At 41.0% G+C, this 20,833-nt stretch overlaps 1 protein-coding gene across 2 annotated transcripts in view; it reads right to left on the bottom strand.

Annotated features, from left to right (window-relative positions):
• Positions 1 to 20,373, bottom strand: part of UBXN2A (UBX domain protein 2A) — a 53,134-nt gene extending 32,761 nt beyond the window's left edge. Inside the window, exons 1-2 of one of the 2 annotated variants that reach the window (XM_082746573.1) lie at positions 20,142 to 20,373; positions 6,846 to 6,898 (exon numbers count right to left, since the gene is read on the bottom strand). In XM_082746573.1, the coding sequence (XP_082602699.1) occupies positions 6,846 to 6,886 (41 nt within the window). In that variant the 5' untranslated portion in view covers positions 6,887 to 6,898; positions 20,142 to 20,373. Of the gene's footprint in view, positions 1 to 6,845; positions 6,899 to 19,907 lie in introns of both variants that reach the window. The other variant, XM_082746574.1, reaches the window with a different exon arrangement.
• Positions 20,374 to 20,833: the final 460 nt, after the last annotated feature.

Here is a 20,833-nt window from a genome sequence, read left to right as displayed (position 1 = left end):
AGAGAAAGGATCGAGAGTGAGTACAGGCAGACAGAGTGGCAGGCAGAGGCAGAGGGAGAAGCAGGCTCCCCGCTGAGCAAGGAGCCTGATGTGGGACTCGATTCCAGGACGCTGGGATCATGACCAGAGCTGAAGGCAAGCCGCTTAACCAATTGAGCCACCCAGGAGTCCCAACAGTCTAGTTTTTTAAGAGATCCAGAGTACGGGGTGTAGAGATGCATTATAAACAGCTCTATGCCCACAAATTTGGTAACTTTGATAGGCCAATTCCTTGAAAGGACAATCCACCAAAATTTTAGGAACATACACAAAGGCTCGTATCTATTATGAAAACTGAGTCAATAATTCACAATCTTCCAAAACAGAAACCACTAGGCAGAAAAGATTTCACTAGTGGGTGGCTCAGACAGTTAAGCTTCACTGACCGGACCATCTATCTGCGCAGGTTATGACACTAGGGTCTTGGGACGGAGCCCAGTGTGGGGCTCCCTGCTGAGGAGAGCATCTCCCTCTCCCTCTGCCTCTCAGCTCAGTCCCCCACCAGCTCCCACATGCACCTGTGTGCACATGCACTCTCTCCCTCAAATAAATAAATACAATAAAATCTTAAAAACGTAAAAAAATTTCACTAGTAAATTCTATCAAACATTTAAGGAAGAAATACCAATTATCTACAATATCTTCAAGGAAATAAAAGCAGAAGAACTCTTTTAACTCCAATTCTTTGTTTTGCTCAGGTAATGATCTCATGAGGCTCTCTGCTCAGTAGAGTCTGAGATTCTCCTCCCTTTGCTCCTTCACCCGTCCCCCTATTTCTAAAATTAGTAAATCTTAAAAAAAATAAAAATAAAGTTAAAACCAGACAAAGACATTTCAAAAAAGGAAAAAAAAAAAACAATATTGATGTAGTTTTTGAATATAGGTGAGGTCTGGAGCCAACAGCCGAGGAAGAATTTTTGAGACTCCTTTGGTGCAGAAATGGTGATTTTATTAAAGGATGGGGACAGGACCCACACAGGGAGAAAAGAGCTGTGGCTCAGAGCTTGTGAGGGGTGGCCAGGGGGAGGTAAGGAAAAAGGGAAGTTTTCAAAAGAACTTTCATATGCTAAAGAGGATCTACAAGATACCAGAGGACTTGCCTAGGTTAAGTTAAGGTGGTTTTTCCCTCTAATAAAGCAATTAACATGAAAATAACTGAGTTTGCTTCTGGATGTTAGGGTTTTGAGAAGAACCTTTTTTTCTGGTAAATCACTAAGTCGTTTGTAAACTGATGAAGACTCCTGGACTGTGGTCTCTATTAACCGTCTGCTTTTTCCTTCCCTTAGTTTAAGAGCAGGCAACAGTGCCTGAGGATTGTACACATTATCCCACCTGGGAGCTGGGGGGTTATGAGGTGTCAGCTTGTGCTTTACCCTCAGCTTGACTTCTGCTCCCTCACCAGTATCTCTCATGAACACAGATGCAAAAATCCTTACTGCAACCAAGTAGGATTTATTACAGGCATGCAAGGCTGATCCAACATGAGAAAATCAATTAATATAATCCATCGCATCAATATGCTATAGCAAATCATGATCATATCAACAGATAAAAAGCATCTGACAACATCCAACACGCATTCTTTTAAAAATTTTTTTTCAACTTTAACTAATATATAATACATTACTAGTTTCAGAAGTGGAGGTCAGTGATTCATCAGTTGTATGTAACACTCAGTGCTCATCACCTCACATGCGTGCCCTCCTTAATATGCCCATCATCCAGTCACCCCATCCTTCCACCCACCTCCCCTCCAGCAGCCCTCAGTTTGTTCCTAGAGTTGAGTTCTTTATGGAAAAAGCTAGTATTTTCTGAATTAGCTTGGAAATTCTAAATTGCAGTTCAAAGGCACATCTTAAAAACCATTTTCTTTTTCATTTAGAATTAAAGCTTGGTTCTAACTTCTATCTCAGAACACAGTGAGAATTAAACATAGTACAAAATATTGCAATAAGGACCATGTTTTAAGAAATATGCTTATCCTAAGCATAAGGAGGCTAAATATGGCTAGGTCTGATGTCCAACACTCATTCTTGGTTAAAAACCCTCAGCAAACTAGGAACAGAGAAGAACTCTCTTAACTTGATAAAGAACATCTATCTACAGGAAACCCACAGCTAACATCACACTTTATGACAAGAAACTAGATGCCCTCCATCAAAGATCAGGAATCAGACAAAGATGCCCCTACTCACTATTTCTCTTCAATACCATATTCGAAGTCAGTAAAACAAGTAAAGGAAATAAAGTACACAGACTGGGAAGGAAGAAAAAAAACTGCAGATGACATGACTGTGTACACAGAAAATCCCAAACAACAACAACAACAAACTCCTGGAACTAAGAAGCAATTTGAGCAAAGCTGTAGAAGATTAATATATAAAAGCTAAGTGCTTTCCTATAAACCAACAATAACTACTACCTGGAATTACAAGCACAACACCTGGCTGGCTCAGATGGAAAAGTATGCAGCTCTTCATTTCAGGGTTGTGAGTTCAAGCCCATATTGGATACAGAGATTACTAAAATAATTATCACCATCATAAATAAATAAATAAATAAATAAAAGAAAGCACAACCCCATATGCATCAGCAACATTTGTCAAACCCCAAAGAACATTACAATTCAAAAATGGGCCGAAATGTAAACTACAATTAATGATAATGTATCAGTTTTTAGTTCCAAATTATAACAAATACACTACATAACACAAGATGTTAATAATATAGGAAAATATGTGCGCTGGGGAAGGGGAGGATGGGAATATGGGAAGTGTATTTTCTGCTCAATTTTTCTTTAAACCTAAAACTACTCTTAAAAATAAAGTTTATTATTAATAATTTTTTAAAAAGAGCATGAAAAGAGGGGCTCTTAGGTGGCTTAGTCAGTTAAGCATCCAACTCTTTTTCTTTAAGATTTTATTTATTTATTTGACAGACAGACATGGTGAGAGAGGGAACACAAGCATGAAGAGTGGGAGAGTGAGAAGCAGACTTCCCACTGAGTTGGGAGCCCATGCAGTGCTCAATCCCAGGACTCTGGGATCATGACCTGAGCCAAAGGCAGCTGCTTGACTGACTGACCCACCCAGGCGCCCCTAAGCGTCCAACTCTTGATTTCAGCTCAAGTCATAATCTCAGGGTTGTGAGATCAAGCCCTGCATCAAGATCCACACTGGGTATGGAGCCTGCTTAAGATTTTCACACTCTCGCCTTCTGCCCCCTTTCCCCCATGCACTAAAATAAAATAAAAATTAAAAAGAGCATGAATTTAATAAAAACTTAAAAGCACCTGGGTGGCTCAGTTGCTAAGGGTCTACCTTCGGCTCAGGTCATGAGCCCCCCGTGGGGCTCCCTGCTCGTTAGGAAACGTGCTTTCCCTCTCCCACTCCCCCTGCTTGGGCTCCTGCTCTCGCTGTCTCTCTGTCAAATATATAAATGAAATGTTTAAAAAAAAAAAAAAGAAAGAAAGAAAGAAAGACATTCCTGACAGAAAAATGGGAAAGTACACCATATTTAATTCTTTATTATTTATAATAAAGGGAATCCCTTTGTATTCTACTATATTAAGATAGAATGCAGCAAAATCCCATGGCCATATGAATTTATGAAGACTTTCCTTAACACTAAAAATATTCAGACAATTTTATTATTTCATCTATGCTTTCTACTCCATCATCCTTTCCCTTACATGTCACTATCCTTTTATGATACAATTATCAATACTCCTCTCTATAATCTGAAAACCAGATAACAAAGTTGTTAAGGCTCAGTATATAGTTTTGAAGTTTCAGGAGTTTCTCTGATAATAAAAAGTACACAAGTTCAAGAAAAGGACTTTGAAACATCTATTTTGGCTACAGAATATCCTCTTCTGCTGACTTTGTCACTCACTACTGCATTCTGAATAAATAAGGTTATTGGCTGTTGTCCAAATGGGTGAAGGCTATGCATCTGTTTGGGAGCACATATACAGGTCTTCACCACTTACAGTCTTTGAACTACTGATATACTCAGGAAAAGTCTTTTCATTTTTTTACTGGACCAGTATTTCTAACAATATCTATTTTTTTGTTACAAAGAAGTTATAAAATCTATTCCTAATATTTTTGTACAGATACCTTACTATCTAATTACATTCATAGTACTGATACATACTACAACGCCCAATAAAAACCACAGACTGATTTATAATTAACTTCCTTAGGTAATAAACAACAATTTACATGTGGTCTCATAACTTACTATTGAGAGAATTAAGTGCATCCTGGGTGATACCACCAGGCAAGGACTCTTTAAAGTTTGTGCCTGGCTTCCTCTGAAGTTCACCCCATGTGCTTTTTTAAAAAATATTATTTATTTATTTATTTATTTGACAGAGAGAGAGAGAGAGAGATACAGCAAGAGAGGGAACACAAGCAGGGAAGTAGGAGAGAAAGAAGCAGGCTTCCTGTCCAGCAGGGAGACCGATATGAGACTTGATCCCAGGATCCTGGGGTCCTGACCTGAGCCGAAGACAGACGCTTAACAACTGAGCCATCCAGTTTCCCTCTCTATTATCTTCTTATAATGATATAATAATGCAAAGTCATCAGGATGACTATACGCTGAGTCCTTTGCGTCCTTTCAGCAAATCAAGCCTGGGGGTGGTCTTAGAGGTCCTCAGACACAATCTCACAATTATATAATTAGTATCAAATATTCATATAAAATAATAAGTTATAAAAAACAAGTAGTATTTGTTTAGTACAGAAGCATTTACTATTTTAAGTATGAAATTGCTGTCTGTCTCCTTAAATGGACATTTACCTCAAGTATTTAAAATAAATAGCATAAGGGGCACCTGGGTGGCTCAGTGGGTTAAAGCCTCTGCCTTCAGCTCAGGTCATGATCCCAGGGTCCTGGGATCAAGCCCCGCATCAGGCTCTCTGCTCAGCAGGGAGCCTGCTTCCTCCTCTCTCTCTCTCTCTGCCTGCCTCTTTACCTACTTGTGATCTCTGTCAAATAAATAAATAAATAAAACAGCATAATACAAAAATAAACATTTCTCCTCAGATAAGTGAATATAAAATAATCTATATTGGTAAGAACCACAGCCTTTGCACCTACCATTTACTGTGTCTCTACTACATGCTATTATTACTATTTTTAAAAGAATTTATTTTAAGGGCACCTGGGTGGCTCAGTGGGTTAAAGCCTCTGCCTATGGTTAAGGTCATGATCCCAGGGTCCTGAGATCCAGCTCCACATGGGGCTCTCTGCTCAGTGGGGCGCCTTCTTCCCTTCTTCTCTCTCTCTCTCTGCCTGCCTCTCTGCCTACTTGTGATCTCTCTGTCTATTTTAGAGGCCCCTGGGTGGCTCAGTTGTTTAAGCATCCAACTGCTGATTTTGGCTCAGGATATGATCCAAGCCAAGTCCAACTCTTGATTTCAGCTCAGGTCATGATAGAAACCTTATGAGATTGAGCCCCACATGCCGCTCTGTGCTCATCAGAGAGTTGGCTTGAGAGTCTCTCTCTTTTCCCTGCTCTGAACCCCCCCATCCCATGCACTCTCTCTCTTTCTCTCTGAAATAATTAAATTGTTCACGAGCCTGAGATCAAGAGTTCGCACACTCCACCAACAGAACCACCCAGGCCCCTGTGCTAATACCGTTCTGAGTGCTTTATGCCAGCTATCTAATTCTCATAAAAACCTTTCAGGGACAAACACAGATGTACCCCCTCCCCTCTGTTCTGTAGGTAAGACACAGAAGCTCAAATGAGCTACTACCTAAGTTGCTCTAAGGCCAAAGAGGGTAGTAAAGACAGCAATGGGATTCAAACTTGGGATTTTTCTTTTCTTTTCTTTTGAAGAATTCTTTTTTTTTTTTTTTAAGATTTTATTTATTTGACAGAGAGAAAGAGTATAAGTAGGCAGAGTGGCAGAGCGGTAGGCAGAGGAGGAGGGAGAAGCAGGCTCTCCACCGAGTAGGGAGCCCAAGGCAGGGCTCAATCCCAGGACCCTGGGATCATGACCTGAGCCAAAGGCAGCCACTTAACCAACTGAACCACCCAGGTGCCGCCAAAGCTTAGGTTTTTCTGACTCCAGAGCCTTTGTATTTCCACTACAACTCCAAGGCAATACAACATAAGAGACTAAAAAAGTGAACAGCTACTTGAATTTCTCCCTGAAACAACAGAATATGCAAACAGAAAGAAATTTAACTGTTTCAGTAACAAAACCATTTACAATGCAGCTTTGATTTAAAAAAAAAAAAAATTTACTTTAACGATGCCAGGGTGGCTCAGTCATTAAGCATCTGCATTCTGCTCAGGTTATGATCCCAGGGTTCTGGAATCCAGCCCCACATCAGACACCCTGCTCTGCGGGAAGCCTACTTCCTTTCCCACACCCATAATCCCCCTACTTGTGTTCCTTCTCTGTCTGTCAAATAAATAAATAAAATCTTTTTTTTTTAATTGCATTACCAATAAAAAAAAAATATTTCCATTAGCTATTTAACTGAAAGAGAATCATAATGAAAACTTACTATAGGGGCGCCTGGGTGGCTCAGTGGGTTAAAGCCTAAGCCTTCCGCTCAGGTCGTGATCCCAGAGTCCTGGGATTGAGCCCTGCATCAGGCTATCTGTTCAGCGGGGAGCCTGCTTTCTCCTCTCTCTCTGCCTACTTGTGATCTCTGTCAAGTAAATAAATAAAATCTTTAAAAAAAAAAAAGAAAACTTACTACATATGTCAGTGAAATGCAAAAAGAGATGCTAAGAAATTCATTAATATCAAAGAAATGCAAAGTTTGAATTAACTTACCATTCTTCTTTTATACTTTCGAGATTATCTACTTCTTTCATTCTCTTGCCTTACTGCAAAAGTAAAAACAAACAAAAGCTAAAGTCCTCAACTGAGTACTTAAAGTAAATTCATTCTTATATATGCATTAATAATCTTTAACATAAACTATTAGGTATCCCTGAAGTAGTATGAAAGGGTCTTAAGAACTTATGTGACCAAACTCAAAGCTGTCATTTCCATCTACAGAGTAAAACAAAAATGAAAAATATATTTTGGGAGTTTAATAATCTTCCAACAAGAAATTTTTTTTTCCCTTTAGAACTCTTTCTTAAGAATTATGATAACCCATATTTTTATTCTCATTCTTACAATTCAAGCAAACTGACAAGACTTACAGTATACAATTCAGTGGTATGAATTACATCCACAATTGTTGTACAATCATTACCACTATCCATTTCCAAGACTCTTTCCACTTACCAAAAAGAAACTCTGTACCCATTAAAAAATAATTCTCTATTCCTCTCTCTTCCCAGGCCTGGTAACCCATATTTTACCTTCTGCCTTCATCAATTTGCCTTGTATTTCACATAAACAGAATTGTACATTTGTCCTTTTGTGTCTGGCTTATTTCACTTAACATAAATCCATTCCTTTTTATGGCTAATATTCCACTATATGTATATACATTTTGTTTACACATTCATCTGGCTTTTTTTTCAAGATTTTATTTATTAGCACTGTGCGCACACGCATGAGCAAGGGGGAGGGGCAGGGAGGAGGAGCAGCAGACTCCCTCTGAGCCGGGGACCAGATGTGGGGCTAGATCCCATGACCCTGGGATTATGAACTGAAAGGAAGGCAGACATTTAACCCATTGAGCCAGCCAGGCACCCCTACACATTCATTTGTTCGTGGACATTTCGATTGTTTACACCTCTGGCTACTGTGAATAATTCTGTATACCCACCAACAATGTACCAGGATTCTAATTTCTCCACATCCTCGCTAATATTATTTTGGTTTTTTGTATGTGTGTTTTTTTTTGTTTTGGGGGGTTTTCTTAAAGCTTTTTATTTATTTATTTATTTATTTATTTGACAGAGAACACAAGTAGGCAGAGAGGCAGGGGTGGGTGGGATGGACCAGGCTCCCCGCTGAGCAGAGAGCCCGATGCAGGGCTCAATCCCAGGACTCTGGGATCACAACCTAAGCTGAAGGCAGAGAGGCTTTAACTCACTGAGCCATCATTTTATTAAATAATTATTTTATTTATTAATTATTTTATTAAATAATACCCATCCTAATAAAGTGCATCTCATTGTGACTAGATGTCGAGCATCTTTTTTACATGTACTTATTGGCCATCTGTCTATCTTCTTTGGGGAAAATCTATTCAAGTCCTTTGCCCAATTTTTATGTATTTTGCCTGTTTTTTTTTTTTTAAGATTTTATTTATTTATTTGAGAGAGAGAGAGAGTGTGAGAGAGAGCATGAGAGGGGAGAAGCATAAGAGGGAGAAGCGACTCCCTATGGAGCTGGGAGCCCGATGCAGGACCTGATCCTGGGACTCCAGGATCATGACCTGAGCCCAAGGCAGAGGCTTAACCCACTGAGCCACCCAGGCACCCCCACTGCCTGTTGTTCTTAAGTTGCATTTTTTTTTTTTTTTATTTGACAGAGAGAGATCACAGGTAGGTAGAGAGGCTGGCAGAGAGAGAGAGAGAGAAGCAGGCTCCCCGCCGAGCAGAGAGCCCGATGTGGGACTCGATCCCAGGACCCTGAGATCATGACCTGAGCTAAAGGCAGCAGCTTAACCCACTGAGCCACCCAGGCGCCAAGCTGCATTTTTCTTGATTCAGCAAGAACTACCTTCCAGAGTTCTAACTTGGTCCTAACAGTTAATGCATGTTTTTCATGTTTCTAGGGGAACATGAACTTGCAACTGCCTATTTTCCCATTCTGCAGTGACCCTCAATATAAATTTTTTTTTAAAGATTTTATTTATTTATTTGACAGAGAGATCACAAGTAGGTAGAGAGGCAGGCAGAGAGAGACAGGCAAGCAGGCTCCCCACTGAGCAAAAAGCACTATGCAGGGCTCAATCCCAGGACCCCAAGACCATAACCTGAGCTGAAGGCAGAGGCTTAACCCACTGAGCCACCAGGTGCTCCCACAATATAAATTGTTTTAGAAGATTTTATTTATTTGAGAGAGAGCATGAGAGAATGAGCAGTGGGGAGAAAAAGAAGTGGGCTGAGCAGGGACCCCAATGTGCCCAACGTGGGGCTCAATCCCAGCATCGTGGAATCATGCATGACCTAAGCCTAAAGCAAGTGCTTAACCAACTAGCCACCCAGGCAGCCCCTCAACTTTAATTTCAAAATTTTATATTTAGATATATTTGGAACTTAATCTTAGTTACAGGGACTCCACATGACTGTTAAGTTTACTTAATAGTCCATCTTTTCCTTATTTATTACCTTTTTTTTTTTAGATCTAAGAGTATGAACTCATGGGTTTTTTAGTCAATGAGTTTTTTTTTTTAAGATTTTATTTATTTATTTGACAGACAGAGATCACAAGTAGGCAGAGAGGCAGGCAGAGCTAAGAGAGTCCGATGCAGGATTCTATCCCAGGACCTGGGATCATGACCTGAGCGAAGGCAGAGGCTTTAACCCACTTAGTCACCCAGGCGCCGCTAGTCAATGAGTTATAACTCACTAATATCACCATTTATTTCAATGTTCCATTTCCCAGATTTGTCCAGTGGGAATCCCTTCAGTGCGATGTCCTTCTGATACGTATTTATCATCCTATAAGCATCTTCTTAATTTCTGGAGCAAGAATATGCTCTAGGATCCTTTGTTCTTTCTCTGCCTCAGCCTTGGAAACAGACTTACCTCTAAGGAGCCATGGTTACTTTTTTCTTTTTTTTAAAGATTTACTTATTTGACACAGAGAAAGAGTACTAGCAGGGGGAGCCACAGGCAGAGGGAGAAGGAAAAGGAGGCTGCCACAGGGCTCAATCCCAGGACTCCGGGATCTTGACCTGAGCTAAAGGCAGACGCTTAACTGACTGAGCCACACAGGTGCCGCCCCCGCCCCCACCCACCCCGGCCTTTTTTTTTTTACTGTATTTAGAAATCAAGATCTGGGTGTTTGGCATGTATGTTTTTTCTACTGTGTGTTGTTTCCAGGACCTCTCAGTGGACAGATGGCTTGGACTACCTTAAACATTGATTTGTTTGCTTAGTTCTCACAATATTTTATTATAAAGGCAAAACGCTAATATGGAAAGTTTGGGAAAAGAGAGAAAATAATCCATACTTTTATTACCCCTAAACTTTTGCTTCTTCCTCTCCATTTTTCATACACATTCAAATGAACTGCTAGTATATGAATGATTTTTGTTTCCTTTATTTTTCATATCTATGCTGTCTTTTTCCATTCGGCTATATAAACTACTTCATAACTATTTTTAAAGGACACAAATTATCCCATTAGCCAGCTATACCATGACTACTGGGAATTTAGTTTGCTTTCAATTTTTCCTAACAAATAATAGCTACGGTGGATAAATTCTGTATATACTGCTTACTTTTTTGTTCCTTTAAATTCCCAAAAATGTGGAAAATCAGTGTGAAGACTATATGAGTATTTCTACAACATGTTAGTGTACCTTTATTTAAAAATGTAAGCATGTTTGAATAGAAGACAAATCTGCAAAATAATACCCACCAGACCCATCCTAAAGCTATGAGAAAGAGAAAATGGCCACAAGAAGCAATCCACTGCTACCATGTAAAAAGCTCTCTCTCAAAAAAAGAAAAAGTCTCCAATGTATCTGGAGGTATTTAATCTGGTAACTAAGGATCTAGTGCAGCAGCCTTTCACCAGATAGAAAAATCAGTCTGAATGATCTCAGGGCCCGCTAATGGAGCTGGGCCAAAAACCACAGCAATTTGTGTTGAGCACTAATTCCCCACTTAGCCTTTGTTTTGTTAAGAATTAATGAAGGATAGTGGGCTCTGCTCTAGAAAATATCACCTAAAGTTGTTTTAGACACCTCTAGCTTTAATTATGAATTGAATATAAATTGATAGCAGATTTATTTCTTAACCTTTTCATGAGAAAATTGTGAAGAACTCTGAAAGACGAAGGGAAACAGGCGAGGAAAAAGGAGGAAACGCAAAGGGGCTGAGGAGTGAGTGTGGAATACTAAGCGAGGAGGGACAGCACCACCAATGGCATTCCAGACTCTCGGCCTTGTAGCTCGAGGGTAGGGTAGGAGTCACTAGAGCCACAGCACCCAAGACTATGGCATCCAACAACTAAGGCAAACTGGATGTCTCTACTCTATCGAGTGTTTCTATTTCTAAAAGACTTTTTTTCCTTCCAGGAATGCTTTTCAAATTATTCTCTAAACTTAAAAATGCAAAGAGACCATTTCATTCAAAGAATCTTGCTCAATATTAATTTTATGGAAGGCATCTGATTAGGCATTAGATTTACCAAGTAATAAATCAGAGAAGAAGATTTTTTGTATCAATAATTTATACAGATTATAAAATTCATAGATTAGATTATATGTAAACTATATGCTTTAAAAATGCAGCCATTAGGGGCGCCTGGGTGGCTCGGTGGGTTAATAAGCCCCTGCCTTCAGCTCAGGTCATGATCTCAGGGTCCTGGGATGGAGCCCCACATCAGGCTCTCTGCTCAGCAAAGAGCTCTCTGCCTGCCTCTCTGCCTAGTTGTGATCTCTCTCTCTCTCTCTGTTAAATAAATAAGTAAAATCTTTAAAAAATATATATTTTTAAATGCAGCCATTAAAAATGATTGTTAAATACAAGACACAGTATTATCAATGTTCTTTCAAGTTTACAATGTTTATTACATTTATTGGATAAATACAAGCCCCATCTTTGAACCGGGGATGGACCTGAGGTCTAAAGGAAAAGAAAAAAAAAAAGAAAATAGTGTATATTTTTACTTATCTTTCATTATGTTATAGTCACAAACTACTAATGAATTGTTTTTACTTGTTTTATGACACCAACAGAGAACGAAGATGACCTTAGAGTCAAACCAACTTGTAATGGAATTCTGACTACATCATTTTTGAGCTGGGTGCCTTTGTTGTTATTCACCTCTCTAACCCTAAACCTGTAACATGGAGATGATTTTCATTCTCATAAGGTTGTTTTGAGGACTCAAATAAATATTAAGAATACAATAATGTTTGCTCCTTTCTCTTTTCCTGTTACTTCTTTATTTATTGTAAAGAAAACATATGAGCTAAAACCATTAAGAGAGGGGTGCCTGGGTGGCTCAGTGGGTTAAAGCCTCTGCCTTCGGCTCGGATCCTGATGCCAGCGTCCTGGGATTGAGCCCCGCATGGAGCCCCGCATCTGCTCTCTGCTCAGCAGGGAGCCTGCTTCCCTTCCTCTCTCTCTGCATGCCTCTCTGTCTACTTGTAATCTCTGTCAAATATATAAAATCTTTTAAAAAAATAAACAAATAAATAAAAATAAAACCATTAAGAGGATATGAGAAAGTAAGGGGGGGGCCAAACATAAGAAAGCTAAAATGGTTATCTATCCTAATAGCAATATTTAAGGCAATGTTCAAAAATAACTCCAACTGTACACGTTGTTTAGAAATATGATTGTGGGACGCCCGGGTGGCTCAGTTGGTTAAGCGGCTGCCTTCGGCTCAGGTCGTGATCCCAGCGTCCTGGGATCGAGTCCCACATTGGGCTCCTTGCTCAGCGTGTTCACTCTGACAAATAAATAAAATCTTTAAAAAATATATATATGATTTTAAGTAACAGAAAAAACAGCTATGAGTTCAAAGCCGTTGTACTTAGCGAAAGGGAATGGGAGCATTTTTAGTTTTCTAACACTACTATCTTTTAAAATATATGTATATGTTATTCTATTTTTTTTTTAAGATTTTATTTATTTATTTGTCAGAGTGAGCACAGGCAGAGTGGCAGGCAGAGGCAGATGGAGAAGCAGGCTCCCACTGAGCAAGGAGCCCGATGTGGGACTCGATCCCAGGACGCTGGGATCATGACCCAAGCTGAAGGCAGAGGCTCAAATTAAAAACATATTCAGAAAAGCAGAATTTCATGTCCACTAATTTTTTTCTCCTAAGACTTTGTCCTTCAAATTTCATATTTCTAAACCTTTATTTAATTGCTTCCCTTTAAAATTCTTCCCTTTCAAACATACACAAAATAGAGAAAAATATAAACAGCCATCTCAACCATTCAGATGTCAGGGAAGTTTTCATTTTGACTTACTTACTTTTTTTTTAAAGAAATAAAGCATTATGAAATGCCTGGGTGGCTGCTGGTTGGGTGTCTGACCTGATTTTGGCTTGGGTCATGGTCTCAGGGCTGTGGGATGGAGTCTCACATAGGGCTCCGGGTTCAGTGCAAGTCTGCTTGTTCTTCTCCCTCTGCTCCTCCCACTGCTCCAGCATGCTCAGGCTCTCTCTCAAATAAATAAATAAAATCTTTTTTAAAAAGGGCATTACAGAATTGAAAACTAATTCAGGTAAAAATATTTAATAAATGGTATGTCTTTAAAAAAATGGTATGTCTTAAATATGTGCATTTTATTGCATATTAATTATACGTTAAAAGCATTAAAAATGTGTATTTATTCAGCACCTACTATATACCAGGTATGATTCTAGGTGCTTGGGATACATACAGAACAAAGTAGACAAAGATTCCAACCGTTGAGGACATTATATCCTGGTGGGTACTGTTTCTAACATTATTTTCAACTACTCTAACATAATCCCTTAGTTTAGATATGATCTTTACTGTGTCATAAACATAACATGTTTATAACACTTCTTTGTTCATAATGTAACCAGCCTTCTGGGTATTCAAATCCTAATTATCCTTCAAGTCCCACAACTATCATAAAGGTAAAATATTAAATCGATATTAATATTCTTCTCCTAAATCGTAGTTTTTGGTATTTAAATCATATTTTCTGAGGCTGTTTACTGTTGTCTCTTTTACCTTTTTTAGCTGGATCTAAGATCCTTGAGGACATGTATTATGACTTACTCATTTCCTGTTTTTTCCACACTGCCTTGCCAAGTGCAAAACCAAGAGGAGCCATCCCTGAAGTATTTCGCTACGTTTCCCTTTAACAGGTTATTGTTTTCCAGCAAATCGCTAATATCTTTCATTATGTTATAGTCACAAACTACTAATGAATTGTTTTTACTTGTTTTATGACACCAACAGAGAACGAAGATGACCTTAGAGTCAAACCAACTTGTAATGGAATTCTGACTACATCATTTTTGAGCTGGGTGACTGTTGTTATTCACCTCTCTAACCCTAAACCTGTAACATGGAGATGATTTTCATCCTCATAAGGTTGTTTTGAGGACTCAAATAAATACTAAGAATACAATAATGTTTGCTCCTTTCTCTTTTCCTGTTACTCTGTCATAATCTGTTACAAGGATCAGTTAAGAAACATCTTCAGGCTTACACTAAAGTTTTAATTTCAACACAGCTTTGAACTTTTAGTTTAGGGGTTTGTTTTTATTCTTTTATTTGACAGAGAGAGAGACCACAAGGAGGAAGGAGAGGATGTGGCGGGGAGGGAAAGCAGGCCTCCTGCTGAGCAGAGAGCCTGAGACAGGGCTCCCCATCCCCAGACCCTGAGATCATGACCTCAGCAGAAGGCAGAAACCCACTGAGCCACCCAGGCGCTCCCAGGGGTTTGTTTTTGTTTTTTGAAGCACTTACTTTAAACCATGTTAAGTTTATTTTTTATTATTATTTTTTAACTTAAATTCAATTAATTAACATATAACAGATTACTGATTCAGAGATAGGTAGAGCTCAATGATTCATCAGTCTTATATAATACCCAGTGCTCATTATATCACACGCCCTCCTTAATGTCAATCACCCAGTTACCCCATCCCCCCACCCATCTCCCCTCCAGCAGCCCTCAGTTTGTTTCCCATGATTAAGAGTCTCTTATGGTGGGGCACTTGGGTGGCTGGGCTGATCTTATCCTGGGTTGGAGCCCCACATCCGCTCTCTACTAGGAAGAGAATCTAGGAAGGGATTCTGTGCTAGGAAGGGAATCTGCCTCTCCCTCTCCCTCTGCGTGCCACTCACTCACCCTCTCTGTGTCAAAAAAAAAAAAAAAAATCTTTAGTAAAAAAAAGTCTCTTATGGTTTTTCTCCTTCTCTGATTTCATCTTATTTTATTTTTTCCTCTCTTCCCCTAGGATCCTGTTTTGTTTTTTAAATTCCACCTACCAGTGAGGTCATGGGATAATTGCCTTTCTCTGATTTACTTTGATCTTTTAGTTTTGATTTCACTAATTAAACCTTTTAAAACCTTTATCTATTTACTGAACCTCTATGTGCAAGGCACTGGTTTAGAATTAATGAAAGAAGGGTTAATAGGAGGGACGCCTGGGTGGCTCAGTTGGTTAAGCAGATGCCTTCGGCTCAGGTCATGGTCCCAACGTCCTGGGATTGAGTCCCACATCGGGCTCCTTGCTCCGCAGGGAGCCTGCTTCTCCCTCTGATTCTGCCTTTCACTCTGTCTGCGTATGCTCGCTCTCGCTCGCTCGCTCTCTCTCTGACAAATAAATAAATAAAAATCTTTAAAAAAAAAAAAAAAAAGAAGGGTTAATAGGACAGATACAGTCGCCTAGGGAGTTTACAAACTAACAAGAAAAATATACTAAATTAATAAATATACTGAGTAAATATACTGAATTAGCAAATGGCATAGAATTACAAAGTAAGGGCACCTGGGTGGCTCAGTGGGTTAAGCCGCTGCCTTCGGCTCAGGTCATGATCTCAGAGTCGTGGGATCGAGTCCCACATTGGGCTCTCTGCTCAGTGAGAAGCCTGCTTCCCTCTCTCTCTCTGCCTGCCTCTCTGTCTACTTGTGATCTCTCTCGGTCAAATAAATAAATAAAATCGTTTAAAAAAAATTACAAAGTAAAAACCAAATCTAAGATGGACCTAAAGTCATTATTTAAAGAGTCATCAGAGGTGCCCAGGTGGCTCAGTGAGTTAAGCCTCTGCTTTCAGCTCAGGTCATAATCTCAGGGTCCTAGGATCCAGCCTGTATCAGGTTCTCTGTTCAGCGGGGAGCCTGCTTCTCCCCCTCACTCTGCCTGCCTCTCTGCCTACTTGTAATCTGTCAAATAAATAAATAAAATCTTTAAAAAAAAAAAAGGTCATCATTATTTTAGGTTATTTATCATAAATGAGTAATATGCAATAAACCATGTAAAATCTATTTGTGTCAGCTGAGTCAACTACAGTCATCACAGTCATGTGACACAAATGAACCTAAGTCACGCACTGTACTACAGAGAATATAAAAAGCCATCTGACAAATGTCTGTCACCAGCATGAAGCTTGGTATTAGAAGAGACAGATGAGTAGAATTTCCTTCATTTCACTTCAGTTTCCTTCCAATTAGTACCACTACCATCTTATATTTTTATTGTGTATCACAGTTTACCAAACACCTTCCCAATTATTATCCCACTTACTCCCAACAACTGCAGTGATAAAATCAGTCAGGAGAGAGACTAGACTGAGCTTTCTGGAACATATCCATTGGAAAAAAAATCCAGTCAAAATAGATTCAGACTGGTAAGAATGTATACATTAGAATTCAAGCAGAAAAAATCTGCATATTACCAATTGTACTTATTTTTGTAAACACACATGACAGACTGCATTTTTTTAAAGATTAAAGTACATAAAGATATACCGTGGAGTATGCTATCTTTGTGTAGAAGTTGAAGTTTCTCCTTAAGGATAAAGCCATTCCTGGCATTAAACACAGCACAAAGGAACTCACGGATCACATTTCCAATGTGGAGTCCTTTTCACCTACACTTATGGAATGGGAGAGTGCCTCCAAGAGCAAACAAATCACAGTAGCATCAAAATCAAACACTTCAAAAGATACTTTGTGTATTTAAAGAATTCTAGTTTACTGTTAAATAATAAATGAAAAATTTTGGAAAGTTTCAGCTTATCTTTGTTGCCATCAGAATAACTGAAAATACTTTCTTGTCTTCTAGAAAAACTGTTAATGAGAAAGTTAAATACCCCTAAGGACCAAAGTGTTAAGTGACAAGAGTAACTGGGGAAAGGGGCACTTGAGTAGAGTCTGTCAAAGTCTCTAATGCAGCCATCCTTTGACACCAAGACATTTTCATTCCAGGGCTCCACTCTGAAGTGTTATCTACCTTGAAAAACTGAGAGCAAACACAAATTCCCTTAGAAAACTCGCCAGAGGGGCGCCTGGGTGGCTCAGTGGGTTAAAGCCTCTGCCTTCGGCTTGTGTCATGATCCCAGGGTCCTAGGATCGAGCCCCACATCGGGCTCTCTGCTCAGCAGGAAACCTGCTTCCTCCTCTCTCTGCCTGCTTCTCTGCCTACCTGTGATCTCTCTCAAATAAATAAATAAAATCTTAAAAAAAAGAAAATTTGCCACAATTTCTCTGAAAGACTAAACATAAAATTATTAGCAGAGTGAGGAGAGATCAACTATGTACCCTTAGAATATTGCTCTCTCTACATAGCCACAACTCTTGGCCCAAATATGATCTCTTGGTGGTTTCCTCACTCCATTCTTGCCCCCACCTCAAGGCAGTTTCTACACAGGAGTCAGGATGCCCTTTTCAAAAAGATAAACAAATAAATAAACTACCTCCAACAGGGGATTTGAGATCAAGAGTCTCATACTCTACCACTAGGCCAGCCAGATGTGACTTTTTTGAATAAGACACAAATTTGAGGGTTCCCTGCTCAGCGGGTAGCCTGCTTCTCCCTTTCCCTCTGCCCCTCTGCCTGCTTGTGCTCTCTGTCAAATAAATAAATAAAATGTTAAAAAAATAATAATAACAACAAATTTGACGGAAACTTCCCGGCTTAAAACTTTCAATGACCATTCACTGCTCTTCAAGTAAGGTCCAAATATTCTGGGTTAATATTATAGAGAAGTTCACTGTACTATTAGCTCATCACATTTGAATAGTGTGAAAATTTCACCATAAAGCTTTAAGGTAAAGGAAAAAAAAGTCAGTCCCAAATTCTTTTTTTTTTTTTTTTTAAGATTTTATTTATTTATTTGACAGAGAGAAATCACAAGTAGGTCGAGAGGCAGGCAGAGAGAGAGAGGAGGAAGCAGGCTCCCTGCCGAGCAGAGAGCCCGATGCGGGGCTCGATCCCAGGACTCTGAGATCATGACCTGAGCCGAAGGCAGCGGCTTAACCCACTGAGCCACCCAGGCGCCCCAGTCCCAAATTCTTAACACTGCTTAAAAGACCTGGCATTATCTCTCATGCCCTCTTTTGCATTCCACACTAAATTCCACTTGCTTTGACCTTTCAGTTCCTTAAATTTCTTTAACCTTCCTCTGGGGAACCTATTTCCTTCGCCCGGACCTTTCTTCCCTCCTTTGGGGGGCCACCTTTCACCAATTCCTATTTACCCATAACATCTTAGTTGGAAGATTACTTTCCTAAGAAAACTTTAACTGATTTCCCAAGCTGGTTATCCCCTTTTTACTGTTCTCACAATATACTATATTCTTCCTTTTTAAGCTTCTGTCTAGGTTTACTGGCATTTACAGTGGAGCCTTGAATAATACAGGTTTGAAATGCACCAAGTCTACTTTATGTGAAGATTTTCTTCTACAAATACAGTTATCTCTAAATAGTGCATTTATAAATGTACTATCTATAAGCATAGCATATTATAAATGTCCTACATATAGTACATTGTAAATGTATTTTCTCTTATGATGATTTTCTCCATAATATTTTCTTTCGTCTAGCTTACTTTATTATTAAGCACACAGCAGAATACATATAACATACAAAATACGTGTTAACTGGCTTTAAGGCTTTCAGTCAATACCAGGCTATAAGTAGTTAAGTTTTGGGGGACTCAGAATTCATACACAGATTCTCCAACTGTGTGGGGGCTGGCACCCCTAACACTGCCACCCACTCACACTGCTCAAGGGTCAAATGATGAGATTTGTGTAAAAAAAAAAAAAAAAAATCTACAGGAGTCACCATGTTGTCATGGCCACTCACCAAACAGTAGGTACTAAAAAAAATTTGAATAAATTAAGTAATTAACATTAAGCACTGAGTAACTTAAGTATGCATGTGTGTGTACACCACAGTGCAAGGCTAAGAGTCAGTACCCAACAAGTAGGAGTTTCTGTTAATACTGCATTCGGCCTCGTATCATTACTACTTGCTTGCTTAATTAATCACTCCATCCTGCACACCATTCCATCTCGTTTTTGGACGCCATCAGCGCCTAGCACTAACCTCATTGATATAAATAGATGCTCAAATATTCACCGAATTTAACTGCCTTTAAAATCAATACGCCTTCCGGCATATTTACACACCAGACGTAACATCAACTTTTAAGGAGTCTTCCCCCTTTAAAAACTAAACCGTAATTTAAAAACACGTGAAACACTCCCCAAACACACCTGAGCCATGACTTTGAAATACGGAGGCCGATTTTCACGTCGTTCATACAATGTCATACTTTACAGTTTCCACACGGACATCCATAAAGACTGTCCGATTCCTATCCTTATTTTCCGTGATCTCAAGTGATGTACGCAAGCAGCCAGGCTGGACAACACCCTAACGTTCCTTACTGCTAACGAGACACTGCGAGTAAAAAGGCGCGCGCGCGCACACACACACACACACACACACACACACAAAATGAAACAGGGAAAGATGCAAACTCGAAACCTACGAAGAGACTGTCGGGGGAGACTCGGTGGTGAAGCGACCCGAGACACGGCCACCCCAAACAGACGTGCCTGGTACTTCTGCACCGTGCTCCTGCAGCGCACGCCTTTGGAAACCCGGGCATCTTAAGTGCGCCTAACTCGAAGTTTCCGACCCCCCCACCCCAACCCCGAACGGAAGCCCTCGGCGGTGCCGGCTCGGAGGTCGCCACCACGCAGGAAGCGAGCACAGGACGCAGGCCGGAGACGCGGCTCACCTGAACTGACCAGGAGTCTCGCCCCAGCCGCCGCCTCCAGCGTCAACGAAACCGCCCGGACCCCGGGCTCACCGATACCGAGACCGTCTAGAGCGCTGCGGCTCCGCACGACCCAACGACACCCTAACCCGGGACAGCGCCCCGCCTGGGAAAAAACGCCCGCCCGCGGCCGGCGGGGAGCGGACGTCCCAGCCCCTCACCCCGCCGAATGCGGCGCGGCCCCAGCGCACTCACCTCTGGGCGCGGCCGCTGGAGGGGGCCGCGCCGCGCTGTCGCCTCGCGGCCTGGTCCTCGGTTCGCTCCGGGGCCGCGGGCGCCACCGCCGCTGCCGGGCCGGAGCCCCTCAGACTGGGAGCGCCGCCGCCCCCAGACCCGCGGAGGCTCGCGGGCCGCGCGGCTGGGACCCGGCCCGCCTCTCCCGGTCTCCGCCGCCGGGCGCCGAGCGCGCGCCGGGCAGGCTCCGCGCAGGCCCGGGAGCGCGCGCGGTGGGTGGGGGGGCGGGGCCGGTTGGCTTCGTCGCCGCAGTCGCCTCCTCAGCCCTTAGCTGACGCGCGGTAATGGCGGCAGTCTCCTGCCTGCAGCCGGCGGTGTCGCTGGCCGCCTTCTCACCCGGCCCCGAAAATGCTGGGAGCGAGGTGTGGGCTCAAAGAATAGCCCAGCGTCTACTTACCTCTGTACGTCCGCAGCCTCCGATTGAGTCCGCGGAGAGATGTCCCTGCATTGTGACAACGTAGAACTTAACCCGAGCCCGGTGATTCTGGAAAGCGACGTTGAAGAAATCCCCCCACCCTTTTGTGCTCCCGAAAGGATTTACTGCAAGGAACCACCCTTCCCGGTGTAACTCAGATATGACTCACCCCTTGTTTTTAACCTATGACTGGTCAGACGTAGACCGTCCAAATTCCCTTCGTTTTTGCCTCGTAAAT

This window comes from Mustela nivalis (genome assembly GCF_964662115.1).
Source record: "Mustela nivalis genome assembly, chromosome: 8".
Lineage (NCBI taxonomy): Eukaryota > Metazoa > Chordata > Mammalia > Carnivora > Mustelidae > Mustela > Mustela nivalis.
This window is presented reverse-complemented; position numbering and strand designations above follow the sequence as displayed.